Genomic DNA, 23,656 nt, shown 5'->3' with positions numbered 1-23,656 from the left:
AATCTCTCTTTCTCAGAGATATTTGGTTCTAGCATTTTAAAGGTAAAAATAAAGGTACAACTCTCTGAATCTCTCTCTCAATCATGGCAATAAATTGTATTTATTTAATTTGCATCCTTGCTGCATTTTAAAAGAGCTGAACCTAAGTTCTTTTGGGTTTACTGTAATGCAGTAGCCATGCACGAACTGAATTTTAGTGCTAAGATAGCTGAATAGCCTTAACTGGCTACACCACGAGTGTCTGGGAGGCATAAAAATAACATAATAAGTACATTTCTTTGCCTAGCCTAACCTAGGCTAGAGCCTATTATGCTGAACAGCCTCCTGACATAATTCCATTTGGGGAAACCCTTGGATTCCATCTGGACATTTGAACTCTGTATGATAATATCTAGCTCTCTGAATTTATACCCTGTTAGCGAGTTATATTGAACAACTCACTAAAACCAATGCTTTCATGCCTATTTTGTAAAATAAACTTCCTTTAAGTTTATTTGTGTGGTTATTTGCTTTCAGGGCCACCACAATCTGAGCCAAACTTATCCACTAGCCTTTGGAAGTACCTACTATCAATTTGTGAAAACTGACTTGGGGAACCCCTTGCTGCAGTGGTGTGGCTTGGTTTTCTCTAGAGTTTTCCTAATAGGCAGAGGCTTGACTAGGGCCTCTGTGCTAAAGGATTTATTCAGTCTGGTGGCAACCTACCTTCCTGGTGTTTCTGGGGGAAATACCAGACTTTGGACCTGTGTTGGACTATCAGTTGGCAAGTCTGCTGTCCCACCTTGGCCAGACAGGTGGCAGACTTCGTCACACTAACAGAGACCTGAACTTTTGGGCAAGGCGACATTCTCTGCAGTTAGTTTTATTTCCTGAATGGGGTTGCCATATCCAGACAGGACAGATTGCTAGAGATCTAAAATGGAAGTCTAAAGAAAGATGAGATCCCAAGGGAACCAGGCTCCGAGCTCTCACTCACACCAAACTTCCATTACTCTGCAGAGAAAACTAAGTCTGCAGCTTGGAACTTTGTGCTGTGATTCCAGGAGATCTCCAGGCCTCCCCCTGAGAACTGGCCTCATCTAATTTTAGATCAAATAATTGCTCTTCTGTTCTTTATTTTATTAAGGGGAATGAGGTCTTTGTTACCTTACAAAGCCGGGTCTCTTCATTCTAAAAGACATTCAAATCCAAAAGTTAGATTTTTCTTGTAGGGGAGGTTTAGGGACAAAGGAGCCTTGCCTGCCCATGTGGAACTACCATTCTCTGACATTTTCCAGAATTCTGGCTTCTAAGTTCCCCATGGCACCAAACATTTAGACAAGACACTTCTAGGGAAAACAGAAGGAGACGACATTGGATTTATATTCCGCCCTCCACTCGAGAGTCTCAGAGCAGCTCACAATCTCTTTTATCTCCCTCCCCCACAATAAACACCTTGTGAGGTGGGTGGGGCTGAGAGGGCTCTCCCAGAAGCTGCCCTTTCAAGGACAAGCACTGTGATAACTTTGACTGACTCATGGCCATTCCAGCAGGTGCAAGTGGAGGAGTGGGGAATCAAACCAAGTTCTCCCTGATAAGAGTCTGCACACTTAACCACTACACCAAACTGGCTCTTCAATGCCAATAAAGGTCTACTACTACTACTACCAAACTGTCTCTCAAACAGAAAACAGGAGCTGCCAGTAAGGGGTCTGGCAGCCAGGGAGCCCTGAGGATTTACACTCCCTTTCTCTTGTGACCCAGTGAGATCTCCCTACTGGGAACTACACAAGAGAAAATCCCTCTCGCTTAGAGGCTTCGTCTCTCATTCACACACACCACAGAAATCCTCCCAGATCCTAGCTTCTGTGCTTCAGCTCTAAAGCAGAGACTAATAGACAGAACTCAAGGGGTGATCAGACCCTTCTTCTCTCCCAAGGAGAGGCAATCAGAATTCTCAGACAATTCATACTCACAATCCTGAAGATATTTCAATTCCTTGCACACATCGGTTCAACCAGGCGCGGGATCTTGGTTGGCTGACTGGGCACCCTCCCCCACCAGGGTGGAGAGACCTGAACTCGATCAAAAATGTGACTGTGGCGCCTAGTCCGCTCTTCCTGCCATGCAGTCATCCAAGGGATAGGAAAAATTCTTACCCCGTTATTTCCCGGCCAATGCACCATTTAATATAGCAGGAAAATAAAGGAGCCGCACACTTCTGGTATGAAACGATTTTACTCTGGCACCAAAGCAGAACATAGCAAGGCATAAGCCTTCAAAATGACTAAGTTAAAGTTATTCTCATACAGACCGTTTTTATTCAACCCCAAAATAAGCAGACAAGCCCCCCAGGCTTATCTGCTCAACATGCCCCACCTCCTTGCTTTCCTTCCAGTAATTTTCCACTCCTCTGTCCCTCTGCTTATCAGTTTTAACAAGAAGCTTCTCTGGGGCTCTCTGTTATCTACTTTTTACAACCTTCAAGCAACTCCCATTGAAGACTGTCTGCTTCTAACAGTTACTTTAAACATTACATCAGACATTCTCTTCTGAAGGCAAAAAAGCATATTTCCATGTATTATTATAGGGGTATTCATTAATTATTCAGGGGCTGCCCCTTCAGTATCCTCTCCGGTTGTATGAGCAGTAGGGAAGATCCAGGTGAAAAGCTTCTTTGTTTATATGAAGGCAGCTAGTCCTTGTTCTAGTGTTTCCTCCTACTTTCCTGAAAGGCATGGCAAAAGTGTTTGTGGGTGCCATGGCACCAGTGGGCCACATTGGGGAGCCCACTGTGTCTCCTCTCCGGCTGAATGAGCAGTAGGGAAGATCCAGGTGAAAAGCTTCTTTGTTTATATGAAGGCAGCTTGTCCCTTGTTCTTGTGTTTCCTCTTACCTTCCTGAAAGGCATGGCAGATTCTCAAAAGTGTTTGTGGGTGCCATGGCACCAGTGGGCCACATTGGAGAGCACTGACTTAAATAATCTTTACAGAAACTGTCACAGCATAAAATTAGACCCCTAAAAAGGATTGAGTCACCAAGATGTGTTTACAAAATTTTTCAAACATGACATTTATGCATTCTCTCAAATTACAAATTGGTAATCCCTATCCCATAAGACATCTATAAGCTATAATGTTATCTTAATTTAAAAAATTCTTCATATAGGTTTTTCATTTTTAAAAAAAATTGGATTTAAAATTTGAAAACAAATCTAGCTTCCATTAAAACAACAAAAAAAAAACCCACAGTGATTTTATCCACTTTGCATCATGGGAGCATCTCATATTCCCCATAATCCTTCCCTAGGGAAGAATGGATGATGTAGGTGTGATCTTGCATCCCACCCCCACCTCAATGAACAGGAGCTGCACTTGGGAGGCATAGGAAGAGAAGCTCTTTTCCCCATACCAAATGTAACTGCTGGATTGGTGTGTGTGTTGGGGTGGGGTTGTTCTTTGCTTTGAAAAATAGATCATAGGTGAGTTTAGAAAAGCAGGCTTGCCCCTTCCTGTGTGCACTTGTCCCCAAAATAAAAGCATAGATTTACTCCTGCATTAAACAAGCTTTCTCAGTTGCGTTCCTGGCCATTTGTGAGTGGCAGAGTAGGAATGAAGATATTGGCTGTTGCACGTTCTAGTTTGTGCTCTAGTGTAAGAGAAACTATGGTAAGAAACAGCAGTTTTGCTGTACAGACTATATGGGCTCTCAATTTTCAAATTAAGCTTTCTAAGTGTAGATTTCCTTTGGGATTTATATGTTCCAGGCTGCAAAAAGATTTCTTCCTCCAAATGTAAAGCCTTGTTTATAGGAAAGGGACAGAATTTCCTTGATGTGGAAGTCACAAAATGTAACTTCTTTGATGCAGCTTCCTGAGGCAGTTGGTGACCTTTATTGCTCAGAGGTGGAGACAGTGCCTTTTGTTGTAGGGTTTACTGTGGGTCTTGGGGTCACTAACATAGAAAGTTTTGATTTTGGAAGGGTTAAATTACTTAGCAGTTTGTGTGTGTGTGTTGGCATTTTAAAGCTGCCTCCTGGTTGATTTCAGATCTTTGTTATCTAATTCTCTTAATGCCTGTTCTTTACAAAGACAAAAGAAGAGGTATTTTAAAATGTGAATAAACTAAGCTTGCATGAAGCTTTAGCAAAGCTCAGAATAATAGTTTTAATAATAATAATAATTTAATAATAATAATAATAATAATAAGTGATATGTTGAGGTTTCTTCAGGCACTGTATATGCATTCACCTTCCATTGGCTTTTGTGAAAGTCGTCCAGGAGATATTTAATAATGCAAAGAGTAGCAGCAGCAGGGGCTAGTCTGTTGCTTTTTTCACTTCCCCAAAGGTATATTATAGCTAGACAGTTGGCAAAGCCATCTTGGGCTTTAGCCAGGTCTGCACTGCAGTAAATCACAATTGCTTATTTATATATTGCATCTGGAAAGTGTCCTCCCTCCTGCTGGGAGCTTTTTATGCAGCATTAACCATTAGAACAAGTTTGTTCAAGAATCTGGTAGTTATTCTATAAAGATTATATTAATAATATCTAAAGTAATCTTTATCACTTCTAGTGAAAGTAAGTCTGTGAGAGTTGGTGGCCAGCTGTTATTTCTTGGGAGTGAGTGGGAAGAGAGGGAAGCCTAGTATTTTTCTAGGGTAGGACCCAGATATTAGCTGCAGCTATATCTTACTGGTGAACATGATGCACTGTGTCATATTTCAGTGAACTGATTCAATTTACTGGTGATTATTTAAAAAACAGAATTGATTTGAACTTTTCAGATCCATTCACATACATTTTCAAAACACTGCATTTGTAAGGTACTTCCAAAGTGTGGGTGATTCTCCTCCTAAAAAAAAGTATATAGATCTTCTTCGTGGTCTCTGTGCTTCACACTTATGGGATAGAGCGCCTGCGCCGATCCCCGAATCGGTACCTAAAAAGCCCGGGATTTTTTCGCGCTCGGTACCTTTGGCATACTCAGGCATCCCAGTACGCATGCTCGCCGGCGCCAGTGCGAGGATCCTGCCAGTTCCTTTCTGACCGCTGCGCTGAGAGGATCTCCTTTCGTGTCCCGGGTCGGTAAAGTAATATTAGGATTGTCTTTCTTGTTGCATATAGCCCGTTTGTTGTTTTCTTAGTGTAGTTAGTTAGTTAGTTAGTTAGTTGTTAGTTAGTGTAAAAAAAAATTGTTGGACTTTGCCCTTTGGGGCCCAGTTTTTCCCCCATTTTTCTCTCAGAGTTTTCCTGTGTGGGTTTTTCCTTGGCATTTATGGAAAGGCATTGGGTTTTTTTTAAGAGGTGCCGTTCCTGTGGAAAGAAAATTGCCCCTCCTGATGGCCACTTTCCCTGTCTCCTTTGTTTGGGCGAGGGACATCGTGTTGATTCTTGCTCGCACTGCCTGAATTTTTCTAAACAAACTCGCAAGAATCGAGCGGCGAGGCTTTCGGCTGCGTTGGTTGAATCGGCACTTCGTCCTCAAAATATGGCATCGGGCCCATCGGTACCCATGGGAGAGGCCACGGCCCTGACGGTCACATCAGCCGATACATCGCCGATCAGGACCGAGATTCTGCTCGAGCGCGGGCGTTCCACAAAATGACCATCTGAAGGGTCAGTGGACACCCCAGCTAAAAAGCATCAGGATGACTCGGGGACCCGATCATCTGCACCGAAGAAGGTGAAATCCAAGGAGAAGTGGAAGAAGAGATCATCCCGCACTCCTTCCCCTTCTCAGGACGCTTCGACATTGATGTCAGCCGCTCCACCGAGGAAGATCTTGGCATCCCTGCATCGTAGCCCTTCAGTGTCGAGAGGCAGTGCTTCGCAGCAGTTGCGTCTATTGGCTTCGGAGCAAGAGATTGACCTTACTCAGCGTTCCCACACTTCCGGGTCGAGGCATCGGAGTGAGAGCAACTCAGCAAAAACCATCACGTGTGCTGTCTGCCTCCGCCGCCACTCCTGGCTCAGGTCAACGGCCCTCCAGCAAGACACCAGGGCCTTCGTTGAAGATCTGCCCTTTGAGGGCAAAGGCCTCTTCAGCTCGACCACTGATAATGCTCTTCAGGAAATGGATAAGAGCATAAAGACCTCCAGGAACCTTGGTGTCCCGGTGTCTTCCAGAGCTGCTAAACCAAAACAGTGGCACAAATCCTGGTCGAAGAAACAATATCAAAAGTTTTCCCTGGAACAGCAATGGAGACCTTGCTCTCCCCAACCTGAGAGTAGGTCCCCATACAGGGGGAACAACAGAAACCGATACACTTCAGCACAGACCACTGGCAAGTCCAAGGGCGCTCGCCCCCAAAAGCAGGGCCTTTGACTTTCTAGTAGCATGCTTCACCGTCCCCACTTCTTCTTCTATCCGTCTCCGCCCATTCCTGCCGGCCCGGGAGTCCATCTCTACGGACAGATGGGCGCTTTCCATCATCGCGGAAGGCTACAAAATAGACTTCATTCAGATTCCGAACCAATCTGTGGTAATCACCACACTCCCTTCCCCACCTCTTTGGCAGAGGCAAGCAACCTCCTACAGAAACAAGCCATAGAACGGGTTCCGGTGGAGGCCGGGAGGCTTCTACTCTCGTTATTTCCTGGTTCCCAAACGGCATGGGGGTCTGAGACCAATCATGGACCTTCGGAATCTGAACAAGTTTATTCTGTACCAGAAGATCTTCTTCGTGGTCTCTGTGCATCACACCCATGGGAGAGCGCGCCTGCGCTGATCCGATCGGTACTTAACAAGCCAAAGGATTTTCGCGCTCAGCTCCAGTGGGCATGCGCAAGAACCCCACCACGCATGCTCACAGAGTGGGCGCGGACATCCCATCAGTTCTTTTCTGACCGCCGCGCTGATCAGTTGATCTCCTCGCTCCGGCTGGTACTTTTATTTACTTCCCTTTGAAATAGCCACTTCTAATCTCATGTTACCTCAAAAACAAACCTAGTGAGATGGAGAAAAGTCGAAAACTTTACTCTCTCAGCCCTTCGGATTCCCCCCCCCCCATTTTTTTCCCCTTCCCGTTACGGAAAAGCAATGGAGGCGGGCTCTCTTGCCGACTCAAGTGCTGGGATCAAATTTCCCCTCCTGATTCGTTTTCTCCGCTCCTCTCCCTGCCGAGAGGGACTCGCAGCACAGATCTTCACCAATCCTCCTGACTAACGAGGAAAAAGCCAGCAATGTGCCTGTTCGAACTGCTTGCGTCGTCTCCCTAACTGATTCAATGGACTTCGATGTCTTCCAGCCTGGACAACACACGGCCCAACTCGCTATGTTGGTGCCGGAGCCCACTGAGAGCAAGACAAACTCTCATGGCTCTTCCCTTTCCGACGCCGACCGCTCTGACCTACGAGCATTCTCGGCATCGAAGTCGGAGTCCTCGTTACCTTTCAGCAACTGCTGTGGGGAGGACAAGGGATTTGAGGTGGAAGCAGGCATGGCAAACATGACTTCTATCGTCATACGCCACTTGCCCACTGAAGGATCGGCATCGGAAGGATCAGCGTCGGAATCGGCAATCGCTTCTGTCTGACATTGCCGACTGAGCCCCCCGACGCTCAGCTTATTCCCGAGCCGAGTGCTTCCGCGCTCCAGTTCATAGCGCAAACGCACCTCCCATCGATACTTGTGGCTCCAAGCGCCAATGCCCCTCTGCTTGGCCAGTCTCGTGGGCACTGGAGCCAAAGCGCTCCCCCATACCGATGTTCGACCTCGAGGGCAGAGAGGCTCGTCGGCAGCGATGCTGCCCCCCCCCTTTTCTCGTTTTCACATGGGTTCTTCTAGTCTTATAAAGACAGACTGCAGGAGGCACACACTGTGTCCATGTCCCAGCAGCTTTTTGTTGCTCTTGTTCTAAGGACCTCCCAGGTTGGCCCAGCAATATGCAACCTCCCTTAGGTACTGGATGCTTTACCATCCATCATACTACTGTTGGCAACAACGACCTGGCTGCTCTATTATTGGATCAATGCTAGAAGAAGCATCTGCACAGCCCTCCAGAGCAGACTCACATGGCTCTGCCATCAGCACCGAATATCAGCGTCTCTATCCATCCCCTGGCTGTTTTGATGCAGATCAAACCTTGCCTACCTCCACGCTGTTTCTTTACCCTGAGCTTTATGGTCTCTGCCTTTACCATCAGATGACCCTAATTCCTATGGCAACTGCATGAAAGCATTAGACTATACCCTGACGCTTTCTCCTATCAACTTCAACCCTCGACCACTGCAATGGTGTTTTAACATCATTTCACTTGGCATTTGCTGTTTTTAGCACCCACCCACCCACCCCCTTTCTAGCAGTAGTGCCATAAAGGAGTAAGAAGTTCGAACTACACCAATCCTTCCTCCAAGTTCCTCTCCTTGGCTGGATCATATGTGTACAATACATGAACTGGGGACTGAACTCTCTCTTTCTAGCCCCCCCCTTTTTGTGGAGGGGGGAGGGAAATTAACACCTTGGGCAGGACATTTTATTCAGTTGTTACCCTGGCGTTTAGACCCTCCGCTGCTCCACTCACACCAGCTACTGGCAGTTTATGTTAGAGCAACAACTCTCAGAAGCACTGCCTCCCCCACCCCCAGTATGTTCAGCATTCTGCTGTCAAACTAATTCAAAGGGGGCATGCTCTTGTCCTCACAACAACTCATCATTTGTAGTTGTTATTCCTGGATGCCAATCATGTCTTCGCTCTGCTGCCTCAGTCGGGTATTAGAACATATACTAAAGTTTTCCTGCTCAGGACAGTTGTTGTCCACTCTACTGCAGATACTATTTGGCATGAGATGCTCAGGAGTATCACAATGCCCTGCAGTCTGGGTCTGCCTCCAGGTTCTATGCCACCCGGAACACAGCCTAGAACAAACTACAATCCTAGCACCAACCATCTGAACTCTACTAGAAGCAGGGTTCTGCCTCAGTACTAACCAACACCTTTTCTCTCTTACCTGAGAGAATGTAGTGCAGCTGCGTCAGCTAACTGCCGGTTGTAGGCTCATATTAATAGCAACTGTTCTCCTGGCAGAAGTCCCGTTATTCCTGTTCAGGGACTAAGCTCTTCTACCCTTCCAAGTTTCCACCTTCCCTTTCAGCACTTCATGGTATCAAGAACAGGACTGGGAGGCCTCTGCCTCATCAGGATCCACAGAGCACTAGATGAAGAAGATGATATTGGATTTATAGCCCTCCACTCCGAAGAGTCTCAGAGCAGCTCACAATCTCCTTTTATCTTCCTCCCCCACAACAGACACCCTGTGGGGTGGGTGGGGCTGGAGAGGGCTCTCACGGCAGCTGGCCCTTTCAAGGACGACCTCTGCCAAAGCTATGGCTGACCCGGGGCCATGCTAGCAGGTGCAGGTGGAGGAGTGGGGAGTCGGGCCTGGTTCCCCCAGATAAGAGTCTGTGCACTTAACCACTACACCAAACTGGCTCTCCAATTGACAGTAGTACTAGTCCCTCTAGTAATTTTAGCAGGACTGCCCTGCATGATATGCTCCTGCCAACTAACGTGAAGTAGGGATTGGCACTGAGTGTGTATTCCCACTACATTTCAGTTGGACCACTTCACTTCCATTGGGCATTTGAATTCATCATGCCTCCCTCTCAAACTATAACTCTCAGCCTGCTCTGCTTCCTAGGTTTAACCACACTCCTGTAACTGTTGGTTGCTAACTCCAAACAGAAAGAAAGAAAGAAAGAAAGAAAGAAAGAAAGAAAAAGAAAGAAAGAAAGAAAGAAAGAAAGAAAGAAAGACATCTAAAATCCTTTAAACATAGCCCAGTCCACAGGGACAACTATGAATGCTAGCCTGTGGGGTCCACACACGTGCACACATCATATGGGGAGTGCAGAACTTTCTCTTTTGAACATGTGCTCCGAACATGGTAAGAACACACAGTTTTCCATGTCTATCCTCGCTGGGCCATATGGCTTCAACCACCTCGGTCCGGGTGCTTACCAGCCTCCTCATGCATGTCCTACATTTCTGGAGTTCTGGTGCCTCAAATCTATCTGACTCTTCAGAGACCCCCTGTTGCTCCACTTCTCCCTACTGCCTGAACCATGGGATTGGTGCATAATGGGAGCTCTTTCTGTTTTTCGGGACATCTCTCCAACTCCCTGTCCTTCCTTTTGGATCATTACAAACCAGTGTCTGATTCTGGAAGATGCACATGAATGATCCCGTGTCAAGAGCTTACCAGCCCTGACCTGGATAGCCCAGGCGAACCTGATTTCATCGGATCTCAGAAGCTAAGCAGGGCCAACCCTGTCAAGTGCTTAGATGGGAGACCTCCTTGGAATACCGGGAACGGGAGGCAAGGACAGGCTATATCAAGTCACTTATAACCTCCCGACCATGCCAACTACCACATCATTTTCTGGGAACGCTGGCGATAAGATCCACTACACACTTCCCTCAGCTATCACTTGCAGAGAGGTCTGTGTTCACCCTTGCATAAATGCCTCATCCCTCATCTTATAGCTGTCACAGATGGACTATTGCCAGGATGCTTATACCCTAGTACTGGGAATGTTGACAGACGGTATGGACTTCCACTCTTCCCACAAGTCATTTGCCCACTTGCGGACCTGAACATACAGGTGATTTCTTGAACCTGCAGGGCGTCATCCCCTCATGTTGAGAGGTTTTTCTCCACCCTCTGTTATGCCTCTGGAGTCACTCATCAATCGACAGCATCTGAGTAAGATAGGAAACATCGGCAGTTCTACCCCAGAGCAGGAGTGGATACCAGATCTTGTCTCCTTTCCTGCAACGCAGCCAATACCTCTACGTGTTCCCATGTGCACCTTGAAATTCCAGGGTAGCCAACAAACTCCGAAGCCATGCCCTCACTGCTCTAGGGCATAACTATGATGGCTTTGCCATCGCTACTTTCCTCTTCTGCGTCATCTCGTCCCAGAGACTCCCCCTACTTTCTTCCAAATATGGAACATCCTATTGGCATAATTGTGGGCTGCAGCCTCAACTCCTCTTGGGTTGGACAGCCTCCTGGCCGTCTTGGCACACTGTACCTCCATTGATGGGTACCGGTCATCCTCACACTCTCCTATTACTCACTTCCTAAAGGCCACCTCGGCTTTCATCTTTATGCCAAATGACCACTCCGCCTTGGCATTTGCCTTTCTCTTATCAATCCTGCCAGGGAACCTCTCCAAACCCCTGGCTACTGGTTCAATTCATTTCTTGTCATAGGGAGCAGCGTTATTGAGGGCTGTCTCTCTCACTGGTTGGATAGCTGGACTACTGGCTCTATGTTATGATACCCTTTGTTTTCATGATGAGAATATACTTCTTCCCCACTCTCCAGCGGTATTCTTTCTCTTGGAAATAGAGTCTGAATTCCCTTTGTAACTCTGACATCTCTTTTGCAAACACTCTTTTTGTGGGTTGGTAAATAAAGAAAGTCTCCTTTCTTTGGATATCAAAAGGGTCCTCCTTTTGTGTTCTTCATTCAACTCTAGAAACAATACTAACTTGTTCTTCTCCACAGTTTCTTCCAAGCTAAACTGTAAGATCTCAGAGACTTCCCGGAGGCCTAACAGGACATCCTGAGCTCTACTGTCCCTTACCATGGGTTGCCTCTTTACCTGCCTTGAGGTCCCTCAACTAGGGCCTTAGCCATGTCTCTGCTGCATCAGGTGATCCACAGAAGTCTATACAGCAGATCTACAGAGCTACGATCTAGGCCGGTCAGCAAGCTGCTATGCCTCTACCGTCTATCTACACTTGTGTTTTTCCTAGTGTGCAATGTGCTTCTGCTGTCTGCTGTGTCTGAATGACCTCCAGCACCCTCCTCCAGACATAGGCCTAGCTTGCTAATCTCCCATGGGTGTGATGCACAGAGACCACGAAGAAGATAAACAGGTTGCTTACCTGTAACTGATGATCTTCGAGTGGTCATCTGTGCATTCACACCACCCACCCTCCTTCCCCACTGCTGTCGGTCCTTCAGCACTCTTTAGGATCATACAGCGGTCAGAAGGAACTGATGGGATGTCCGCGCCCACTCTGTGAGCATGCGTGGTGGGGTTCTTGCGCATGCCCACTGGAGCTGAGCGCGAAAATCCTTTGGCTTGTTAAGTACCGATCGGATCAGCGCAGGCGCGCTCTCCCATGGGTGTGAATGCACAGATGACCACTCGAAGATCATCAGTTACAGGTAAGCAACCTGTTTTTCAGAATGTCCACTCTGCAAACAATTCTTCCCCTCATCAACCAAGGGGACTGGATCGCAACGCTGGACCTCAAGGATTCCTACTTTCATGTCAGCATCCATCCTGCGTTCAGACGTTTTCTTCGGTTTGCAGTAGGCTCTCAACACTTCCAGTTCAAAGCCCTTCCGTTCAGTCTGTCCACTGCACCTCGGGTGTTTACAAAGACGATGAGCGTTGTGGCTGCTCACCTCCGGCTTCAAGGGATAGTCGTCTTTCCATACATTGACGATTGGCTCCTTGTGGCGGAATCAAAGGAGAGTTTGTCAGAACATATTGCCATCACTCTTCGTCTTCTTCACACCTTAGGGCTGCAGGTCAACTTGGAGAAGTCACATCTTACTCCATCATGAACAGTTCAGTTCATAGGGGCTTTGCTGGATACGAACCTTCATCGCGCTTTTCTGCCTCAGCAGAGAGCAATGGACATTATCAGTCTTGTCAAACTCTTACAGAGTCGAAAGTGGGGCACTTCGCAGCAGCTGCAGCGGATTCTGGGGCTGATGGCGGCGACTGCAAGCGTGCTGCTCTTTGCAAAGTTGAGGATGAGAGGCCTACAGCTTTGGTTTCTTCGTCGGTTTCAACCACTAAGACTCACCTTGGAAGAGGTTTGTAATTCCACCTGTGACACTTCGAACACTGCAGTGGTGGAAATCAAAGGACAACATTTGTCAGGGAGCTCCCTTCCACCTACCTGCAGCAACAGTGACGATCACAACAGATGCGTCTTTGTGGGGTTGGGGGGCTCACATGGACTCTCTCTGTGTGGGGGGCCCTTGGCCTTCTCAATTGACTCACTGTCATATAAATTACCTGGAACTGCTGGCAGTTCACTTTACTCTTCGGTCCTTCTGCCCCATGGTGGCGGGGAAGGTTGTTGCTCAGCTAACAGACAATTCTACTGCCCTGTGTTACATCAACAGGCAGGGAGGGACAGTCTCTTGACGGCTCTGTGCGCTGGCACTGGAACTGTGGTTGGAGTGCCTGGAGCATGACATCTTTGTGAAGGCTGCGCACCTCCCAGGGGTGCTCAATATACAAGCAGACTCGCTCAGCAGGGGTGTAGCTTCCCTGCACGAGTGGGAGTTACAGTGGCGCTTCCTTCAACCCGTGTTTCAGCTCTGGGGGTACCCTCAAGTGGATGTGTTTGCCACAGGCAGAAACTGGAAGTGTCCTCTGTTTTGTTCCAGAGGGGGCATGGATCCAGAGTCGTTGGGAGATGGTCTGCTGTTCCCGTGGGAAAGTCGGTTCCTATATCCGTTCCCACCTCTGCCACTGCTGACAAGGTCAACAAGATCGCAAGAGAGAGACCATGCTGCATCCTGGTGACTCTGTGGTGGCCTCGGCAGAACTGGTTCCCTATCAACTGGCTAGGGGGGTCTTCTACCAGTTTCCGGTGGAACTGGACCTTCTGTCAGCTCAGGACGGTCATGTATTCCATCACAGCGTGCCTCACCTCAAGCTGGCAGCGTGGTTCATCGACCCTGTGAGTTCTCCAGCAGAGTCCAACATGTTTTCCTGAACAGCAGGAAGTTGTCTACCCGTGCTTCCTATGATAGGAAGTGGCGGAAGTTTCTTCAGTTTTTAGTTAATCCTACAGTTTCACCCCAAAGAGTGGGACTATCGGTGATTTTTGAATTTTTGTTATCTCTGGTGGATGCTGGCCTTGTTTTTTCTTCCATTAAAGTCTATTTGGCAGTAATTTCTGCGTTTCATGAGCCAGTTGAGGGGCATTCAGTTTTTGCACACCCTCATTCTAAAAGATTTTTGAAGGGTTTGCTTAGGCTTCATCCTCCATCGAGATCACCCCCACAGTTGTGGGATTTGACTTTAATGTTGGACAGGCTGACTCGGTGTCCTTTCGAGCCAATGGCCACATGTTCGTTACAGCTTCTATCTTGGAAGACTGCTTTTTTGGTAGCCATCATATCCGCACGCTGTGCAGGGGAGCTCACGGCTATGCGTTGTGACTACCTATATTTAGTTTTTCAGGAGTCTGGAGTGTCGTTAGCTCCTGATATTTCTTTTCTCCCCAGGTGGTTTTTCAGTTTCACCTTGACTTAGAAGTTTGGTTGCCCACGTTTTATCCTACAGCTTCCTCGGATGAGGAACGTAGGTGGCATGCTCTAGATGTTAAGCGTGCCTTATTGTTTTATTTGAGTCGCTCCAAGAGTTTTTGTAAGGACCAGCATCTTTTTGTTTCTTACGCTGTTTCTAAGTTGGGTTCCAGAATCTTGTCTCAGCAGCTTTCAAAATGGCTCACTGAGACTAATAAATTGTGTTATTTGTTGGCAAAGAAGGCGTTGCCTGGGCCCATTCGCGGACACACTATAAGAGCGATAGTGACGTCAGTGGCGTTCCTGAAAGGTGTTTCCCTGACGGACATTTGCAAGGCTGCCACCTGGTCCTCTCCACATGCTTTCATGAAGCACTATGCCCTGGATGTGCATGTTCAGCAGAGGACTCGTCTGGCAGCTGCAGTGCTGCAAGCTGTTTCTTCTGGTTGGCTGTCTTCTCATCTCCGGGCATGTCTTGCTTGCTAATCTCCCATGAGTGTGAAGCACAGAGACCACGAAGAAGATAGACAGGTTGCTTACCTGTAACTGTAGATCTTCAAGGGGTCATCTGTGAATTCACACTGCTCGCCCTCCTTTCCCACTGTTGACGGTCTCCCTCCAGTAGGGGCTTCCAGCGGTCAGGAAGGAACTGGAGGGATCCTCGCGCTGGCGCCGGTGAGCATGCATACTGGGATGCCTGCGCATGCCCGCTGGTGCCGAGTGCGAAAAAATCCCGGGCTTTTTAGGTACCGATTCAGTGATCGGCGCAGGCACTCTATCCCGTGAGTGTGAATGCACAGATGACCACTGGAAGATCTACAGTTACAGGTAAGCAACCTGTCTTTGCATTTCTATAGTTGCATAGGTTCTTTTATGTGACATTGAGTATAATGAGAATTACGTGAAGGTGATTTTGAGCTGTTTTCCTTTACCTGAATACTAAAGTTAGCTGGGGGGGAGTGTGAGAGAATGGGATTTAAATGTCTAATAACAATGGAACATTACTTTAGAATTAGTTCACAAAATATGTTTTATCACTGAATTTTTATCTTATAAATACTACAGTGCTGTTCTGCAGTTCTCTGTACATCTGCAGTTCCTCTTACTGAAGTATCCCATAAATTTATTTTAAAGAACCCGTCTTAAAAGTATGTGATTACATTCAGTTGGAACCTGCCTGCCTCATTCTAAATTTCAGTACTATTGCTGACAGGTTTTTTTAAAAACAAAACAAAACACTACATGGCTAGCCATGTTCTGTTGTATCCATTGTTAAATATTTGGGACGTCCTAGCCTTATTAAATTGAAAATGTTATGGAATAACTTAATGAAATATACATAAATGTAATAGTTGTTGTTGAGAATAAGAAATAGATTTCTAATTTAGTATGTACATAGTATTAAGGTGATGACAAGAGATGTGGCTAGGTAAAGATATAATATGAATATAGACTTGGCAGGAGGTCAATGTTAGAGTATCTGAAAATTTTATGCTGATTTCTTATTTTTCTGTTAAAAAACTAATTGGCTTTCTAGTTAGTTTGTATGTTCACAATAGTCTTGATATAAATTATTTATCACTGATACTTTGCTGCAGAGAACATTTTCCTATCACTTACTTTAATACCCTCATGAAGAAATCGGATCAAGTAGTTGTCTCCTTCAGACAAAATACTTAGTACTGACCTTCTCAGTTAAGGTTCCTGTTACTCCCAACCACCTCAGGAAGAAATATAGGTCTGTTGGACTTTTGTCTAAATTGCTGTAGTGCACACAATATTGCATCCCTAATGTTGTCACTAAGTTTGCTCTAGCATAATTACATTCTGATTAAGTTCCATTACATTTTTGTTTCAATAAAGCTTTATAAACTTTTTAAAAATGTGGGTTATGGGACTTTCTTTCTTGGTTTGTGATTTATTTTGTTATCATGCAGATTTTTGGGGTACCCTTTATCTTGTTTTTCCTCTGCTCAAGTAGTACTTCCTAATATGTTCTCTTCTTTATTTACAGCCCAGATGATATTGGGACCTGTTGGTATATCCTTCTGTCTGGTTCAGTATTTATCAAAGAATCAATGTTTCTTCCAAGGAGCAGGTATGACTGGTATTTATATTTTAAAATATTTAAGGAGGCATTAACTGTGTAGATCTATTATTTAAAAAATACGTATCGCTCGCTTGCTGATACTACATCAAAGAATGTTGGAAGAACTAAGCATAGTTTCCAGATTCAAGGTCATTTATCAATCCATTATCAGTTATGTGTCTGTTTACAATAGTAGGTTTCAGAAAATGCTAATTCCATGAAAAGAGATTGCAGCCAACAATCCCTGCTGTGTTGGCTAGATAAACATGTCTGCCTTCATTATGTTCTCTAGCAGGTGGAAAAAAGGGGAAGGGTTAAATTGGAATGGCAAAACACCTGGTCATGTGGAGGTGATTTTTGTTTGTAGCTGTCCTAAGTAACTAAAGCCTGATAATTTTTGAGAAGGAAATTTTATTTTATTAACAAATCTGATCTATAACATAAAGCAAGGAATTAAATGTATCTGCATAATGATATATAGTCTGCAACACTAATACATTGGCAATTCTCAGTTCTAAAATTATCTAGTTTTAATACTATTTAGTGAATGCCTTTATTCTTCCATCTCCTATTTGTTTGGCCCTGGCTTAGAATTTTGGAATCTCAAACCAAACCTTGCTGGTGTTGAAGTGTTTCAAAGAAGCCCAAACCTGTAAATGTAACACTGGTTTCTTTTGAATTTTTGCCCTCAGCAAGTTATAATAAAAAAATAACGAAACTGCCAAGTTTTTAAAAAATGAATCAGTATAAGTATTATTTGCAGTATAAGTACTATTTGCACAATTAGGTGAACAGTTATTGGCTTCTAAAGTATTGTCAGGCTTTAGACCATTAGAGGGATAATTTTAAAGCAGAAGAACAGCTACCCAGAACATCTTTATGTATGCCGTTACTGTCTGGAATAGTACATAGTGGATGTCATCGACAGGTCTGTTTTGTGGTGCCACTAGAAACCACAATGGAACTGTGAATACCTGAAACTGAAACATCTTTCCCCCTTATATCTAAAAATAGCTGATTACAGAGCATTTTGTTTTACAGCTGGTAGATCTTCATTTGAATTTCTACTAGGTTCACAAGCTTTTCTTTAAGGCTTGTTCATTTTTTTCTTTATATAATGTGTAATGGAAGTTTAAAGTTTACAACCTTAATACTGAGTGGCCACTAAGTGTTATTTCCAGCTAAGTATACTTTGCTGCCAGAAATTTCTGAAGAAATTATTGGACTCTTAAAAGAGCTGCTAGGGTAACTGTGGCATAATGTACACTCACAATAGATGTTTGTTTTCAGAGTTTCTGCTTCTTACTTGGCTGAACATATGTATATAGTTGCTGTATTCCCAGCCCCCTTCTTTATTATCTTTGGAGTTTAGGATTCAGCATAGCACAACTCAAGTTATTTTAATCTTGCATCTGTTTATATTATATAAATGGGTCCAAGTTTCAAAGCTCAAGCATGCATGTATACTAGGCTTGCCAATCCCCAGATCCCAGCAGGGGTTCTTCCGCTTTCCCAGGCTCCTTCCTGCACCCAGTCAGCTGGCCGGCGGGGGAAGCCCCACCCCCAGAAGACCATGTGCCTTTCCACCTCTGGAGGCTTCAGTCTCTGATTGAAAGGCTTCCTCTTGGGATGGGGTGTCTGTGTTACTTTGAAGAAGTTGGCAGCAACTTGTGAGTAGAGAGGCCAATCCCTCTCTTCAGAGTCACCAGAAACGTAGAGGCACCAAATTTTCAGAATAGTATCTAGTGCCTCTCCCCAAAGTACCCCCCCCCCCAAGTTTCAAAATGTTTGGACCAGGGGGTCCAATTCTATGAGCCCCCAAAGAAGGTGCCCCTATCCTTCATTATTTCCTATGGAAGGAAGACATTTAAAAAGGTGTGCTGTCCCTTTAAATGTGATGGCTAGAACTCCCTTGGAGTTCAATTATGCTTGTCACACCCTTGTTCCTGGCTCCGCCCCAGTGTCTCCTGGCTCCACCCCCAATGTCCCCAGATATTTCTTGAATTGGACTTGGCAACCCTAATGTGTACGTGCATACAGAAATATGAATGAAGAAGTGATTTGTTTCAAGTACAACAAAACAGGTGGGACCTTGGGGGTGAAAACTGGGCTCATAAGAGACCAAAGGAATACTTCTGAATTTCAGAAGTAAACTGGTGTTTGGAGGGTAAGAAAAAGGTAAACACTCAAAAGTTTTGGCAATAACAATGTACAGTGTGAGGGAGAAAGAATAGAGACAGCAGAGATCTGAGGATAACATAGGATAGCATCTGATTTTGAAGCGGAGGGCTAGTAGTTGGGATGAATATGTTAAAATTATGCCTTTTCAAATAAGAGGTTTTTCTAACTGTCAGATGTGTTTGGCTAGCACATGATATTTGAGGCAGAATACTTAATTAAACGAATTCTGCAATATGAATAAGGCTTCTGCTGTTCAAATATTTATTTGCATTGGGAAATAAAGAGGAAACTAGCAAAAATGTTTGATATACTTTTAATTCAGCCTCAAAAAGGTCTCCTTGCTTTCTTTCTCTAGAACATAAGAGAAGCCATGTTGGATCATGCCAGTGGCCCATCCAGTCCAACACTCTGTTACACAGTGGCCAGAACCCAGGAGCCATCAGGGCCAGACTCTGTGCCTCCGTTTGTGATGTCTCATAGAGTTTAAATCAGTTTTATGGCAATTTGCCTGAGACTGTTAGTAAGGTAATATAGAGATGTGAATAAGAAAGAACAGCTAGAAAACTGCAGCTACTCTGTCAGTATTTCAGTAGCATCTAAATTGATAGCATATATGCTGCTTCAAGTAGTAGTATAGACATATTAAAAGTGATAGTTACTAAGGCTAGTTACAGCCCCAGGAATGTTCTCCAAAGTGAAGGTGACCTTGGTAGGTCTTCTTCGTCATCAGGGAATTCATGTTCATCTGTATCTAGGTGACTTTCTGATCAGATCTCTGAGCCTGAATGCAAGCACACATGGACATTCAGTCCACAAGTCAATGCCTAGCCTACCATGGGTTCATAGTAATTATTGGTATTATCAATTCAGCTGAGAGCACTTCAGTTTTCTGCACTTCTTCCAGTGCTATTCCAGTCCACCACATTGGGAACCCCTGTTTGAAAGAAATAAAAGGCCATGCAGGTATTTGATGGTACTAGCATTTCTTATTCAGAAAGCTGAAGTGCTAAATCTTAATGTGCATTCTTCTAAGCAACTAATGGAGAAAAGAACTGGCCGACTCCCTTGTGGCACTTCTGTGATAGAAAGGCAGAATGTAAATTCTAAACATAAATGTGTACAATGTTCGCACATTCTGTTTGATCAGGATAGGCTTTTTTCACATCATGCTTTTAAAACCACAAATATAATTGAATTGGCTGGAGTAAAGTGTGGTTTATTACTTTGATTTGCAGAATTTTTTTCACTTGATCATTATTCATAGCATGTGTTGGGGCACTTGTCATAGTGAGTTTGTTAAATCATAGAATCATAGAGTTGGAAGGGACCTCCAGGGTCATCTAGTCCATCCCCCTGCACAATGCAGGAAATTCACAAATACCTCCCCCTACATTCACAGAATCTTCATTGCTGTCAGATGACCATCTAACCTTTGTTTAAAACCACCAAGGAAGGTGAGCCCACCACCTCCCAAGGAAACCTGTTCCACTGAGGAATTGCTCTGTCAGGAAGTTCCTCCTAATGTTGAGTTGGAAACTCTTTTGATTTAATTTCAACCCGTTGGTTCTGGTCCTACCTTCTGGGGCCACAGAAAACAATTCTGCACCATCCCTTATATGTCAGCCTTTCAAGTACTTGAGGATGGTGATCATATCATCTCTCAACCACCTCCTCTCCAGGCTAAGCATGGCCAACTCCTTCAACCTTTCTTCATAGGACTTGGTTTCCAGACCCCTCCCCATCTTCGTTGCCCTCCCGTTCCAGCTTGTCTATATCCTTCTTAAAATGTGGTGCCCAAAACTGAACACAATACTCTAGGTGAGGTCTTACCAGAGCAGAGTAAAGCAATACCATCACTTCACGTGATCTGGACACTATACTTCTGTTGATACAGCCCAAAATTGCCTTTGGCTTTTTAGCCACTGCATCACACTGTTGACTCATGTTCAGCGTATGATCCATTATGATCTCGAGATCCTTTTTGCACATACTACTTTTAAGACAAGTCTGCCCCATCCTATAACCATGCATTGGATCTGTTAAAATTCATTTTATTGGTTTCAGCCCAGTCAAAAATATCTCTTCTCACAACTAGAAATACTCCTTCATGCAACTAAACCAAGATCATCACTCTTCAGTCCAGGGGAAAAATGATGTAAAAAGAGTGAGAAATGGCTACATTATTTCTCTAGTATGGTCAATATGACTGGAGGAAAGATCTTTAAAAAAACAGAATTGGATCAGCAGTGTAATTATATTTGCCAGTGTAGTTATAGTGGGCAGAAGATTATTGTAATTACTTACACAGATATTTTTAAAAATTAAGAGATGCACAGACATTTAATATCACAGTGTACAGACTTGAGAATATGCCTTGTACTGATTCAGACCCTTAGTGCATCAAAGTCATTATTGTCTAATCAGGCAGCTGCTCTCCAGTGTCTCAGGCAGAGATCTTTCACATCACCTACTGCCTAGTCCTTCAGACTGGAGATGCCAAGGATTAAACCTGGGACCTTCTGCACGCCAAGCAGATGCTCTACCACTGAGCAGGGCCCTCTCCCTCTCTGTGGTACGAGATCAGCACTTTAACATTGCTGGTGCAGTGTCATGATTTTGCACATTATTTTAAATCCTTTTGTGTTTTTGCAGTGAGGTTTGTAATTGGACTACATAGTGTATAAAATTCCTGTTATTTAAGACAGTGCTTCTTATGTGAAGTTGCTGTTAAAATGTTGTTGGTATTTGAAACATATTTTATGGTTATTGTTTTCACTGTTATATTTGCTGCTCAGTGGTCTTTCATAGCTATTGCAGATTAATCATCATATATGAATACACTTACTAATTTTCACACTCATTTTTACTTTTAAGAAATTAGCTTTTTTAAAAAAGTTGTTTATCATGTTACTTTTGGTACTTTTAGTTAGTGGAGCAGGTTTTCAGCATTTCGTTGCTTATGACAATAACTTTTTCTTCTGTTGAGAAATAATGATCCGTTGAAAAGTTTGATTGAACTGGTAGTCAGGAATGTGGAGGCGCAGTCAGGGTGATGGAGCACTAATGAATTCAAACAGAAGGTCCCAAGTTTCAGATGCTGGAAACTTTGACTTGCTTGCTTCTGTATTGACAATGTGGATAGTTGTGCATAGAATTCTTGGATGGAAAAACTTCTCTTATTCTGTTACAATATTTTTCAGTAACGTGGGAAGAATAAACACATTATTTTGCATACAGCTACTAATTCAGGTTGGTAATCATGTTGATCTGAAGCAATAGAACATAGTTTGAATCCAGTGGCACCTTAAACGATCAACAAAGTTTAATTCTGAGTTCAATTTCATGTGCATGCACACTTCTTCAGATACACTGAAACAGCCTTCCTCAAGTCTTACATATAGGTGGGGAGGGATTAGTTGCCAGGAAGGGCGAGGTCATCTTGATTCTAGCTCTTCCTGGCAACTTCAGGTTCTATAAGCTACTCATGTTTGGGCTCCTGCTATATTTTATTCCTGTATCTTCTCAAAAGCTCAGCCTAAGAAAAATGACAAAATTATTATTGGTTTGCCTTGCTTGGAGGCAACAATTTTCTGAAGTAACTGCTGTTGTGCTGTCTGTTTCCTCTCTACGGATGGGATTGCTGCTAACATTTTTTTTTTTACTTTCAGTTAGTTATACCTTGATTCTCATATTATATATGGAGTGCTGACATTTTGGTATATTTTTTTAAAGAATGTATTTTCATCAAGTTACTGGTGTTTCCATGTGGTTGGTTGTTGTGATGTATAGTGAAGAAAAAAATTATGTTTTCCAGACATCTGTAGTTCTGGGAAATTTTAAGACAAAAAAATTAAATTAATCCTAGCTAGCAGTTGTTCTTATCCATGCAGAGGTACTTCCAGTTCTTTAAAAAACAAATTTCATATCTGGAGTGGTTGGATGGCATTAAGTCTTGCTGCAGTGCCTGAACTAGAATGGCTACATGTATGTTAGTAGCGGGGAGTAGAATTAAACAGTAAAACTGAAGCTAGTCTCATTAACTAAGCACACCATAGCTTTAAAGTCAGTTTTGGAAGTAGCATAGCTGGAAGGCATATTTCATATACAGATCTATTAGTGCAGCAGATTAGTTTGTTCCCTTGGGAACCATTTGCTTTTTATAGAACCATATGGAGCTTTTTCTTTTGAAATGAATATTGTAGTAAAATCAGTTATGTGAGGTCTCTTTAGCTTTAGTTAGTAAGTAAGCTGGAAATTTGTTAACTCTATTGTAAGCATATTTTTAAAAAAGACTGTTTTTAACACAAAATGGTTGTGTACATGAAGCCTAACTCTGGCTTGGAAGACTGGAGACAGCTTTGAATCATTTTTTGATTTTTAACACAAAATGGTTGTGTACATGAAACCTAACTCTGGCCTGGAAAACTGGTGACAGCTTTGTCTTGAATTCATTTTGTGTTAATCTAAAACATCAAGCTGTATTAATATGAAAACATACAAAGCAATCACTAGCCCTGTGGGCTTGATTTGATTAATAGAAGCATGTTATCTGATTTCTTATGGACCTACTGAATTTTAATACATTTGTGGTAAAACATTCATAGGAAAAGGGGGCAAATTTAGGGTTGCCAATCCCCAGTTGGGAGGCAGGGGATCCCCCGGTTTGGGGCCCTCCCCTCACTTCAGGGTTATCAGAAAGCGGGGGGGGGGGAGTAAATTGCTACTCGGCACTCCATTATACTCTATGGAGATTGATTCCAATAGGGTATAATGGAAAATTGATCTGTGGGTATTTGAGGCTCCAGAGGAGCTGTTTTTTGAGGTAGAAGCACAAAGTTTCAGCATAGCATCCACTGCCTCTCCTTAAAACACCCTCAAGTTTCAAAAAGATTGGACCAGGGGGTCCAATTCTATGAGCCCCCAAATAAGATGCCCCTATCCTCCATTATTCCCTGTGGAAGAAAGGCATTTAAAAGGAGCATGATCCCTTTAAATGTGATTGCCAGAACTCCTTTTGGAGTTCAGTCATGCTTGTCACACCCTTGCTCCTGGCTCCACTCCCAGAGTCTCCCAAAGTCTCCAGATATTTCTTGAGTCAGACTTGGCAACCCTAG

The 23,656-nt window shown here is 44.1% G+C and overlaps 1 protein-coding gene across 5 annotated transcripts in view; it reads left to right on the top strand.

Moving 5' to 3' along the window:
* The window catches only part of RAPGEF2 (Rap guanine nucleotide exchange factor 2), a 252,297-nt gene that overhangs the window by 79,788 nt on the left and 148,853 nt on the right, over positions 1 to 23,656 (top strand). For all 5 annotated transcript variants that reach the window (XM_060246577.1, XM_060246578.1, XM_060246579.1 and 2 more), the window contains exon 4: positions 16,287 to 16,370. In XM_060246577.1, coding sequence (XP_060102560.1) covers positions 16,287 to 16,370 — 84 coding nt within the window. The remainder of the gene's footprint in view (positions 1 to 16,286; positions 16,371 to 23,656) is intronic.

The sequence above is a fragment of the Heteronotia binoei genome, chromosome 9 (genome assembly GCF_032191835.1).
Source record: "Heteronotia binoei isolate CCM8104 ecotype False Entrance Well chromosome 9, APGP_CSIRO_Hbin_v1, whole genome shotgun sequence".
Lineage (NCBI taxonomy): Eukaryota > Metazoa > Chordata > Lepidosauria > Squamata > Gekkonidae > Heteronotia > Heteronotia binoei.
This window is presented reverse-complemented; position numbering and strand designations above follow the sequence as displayed.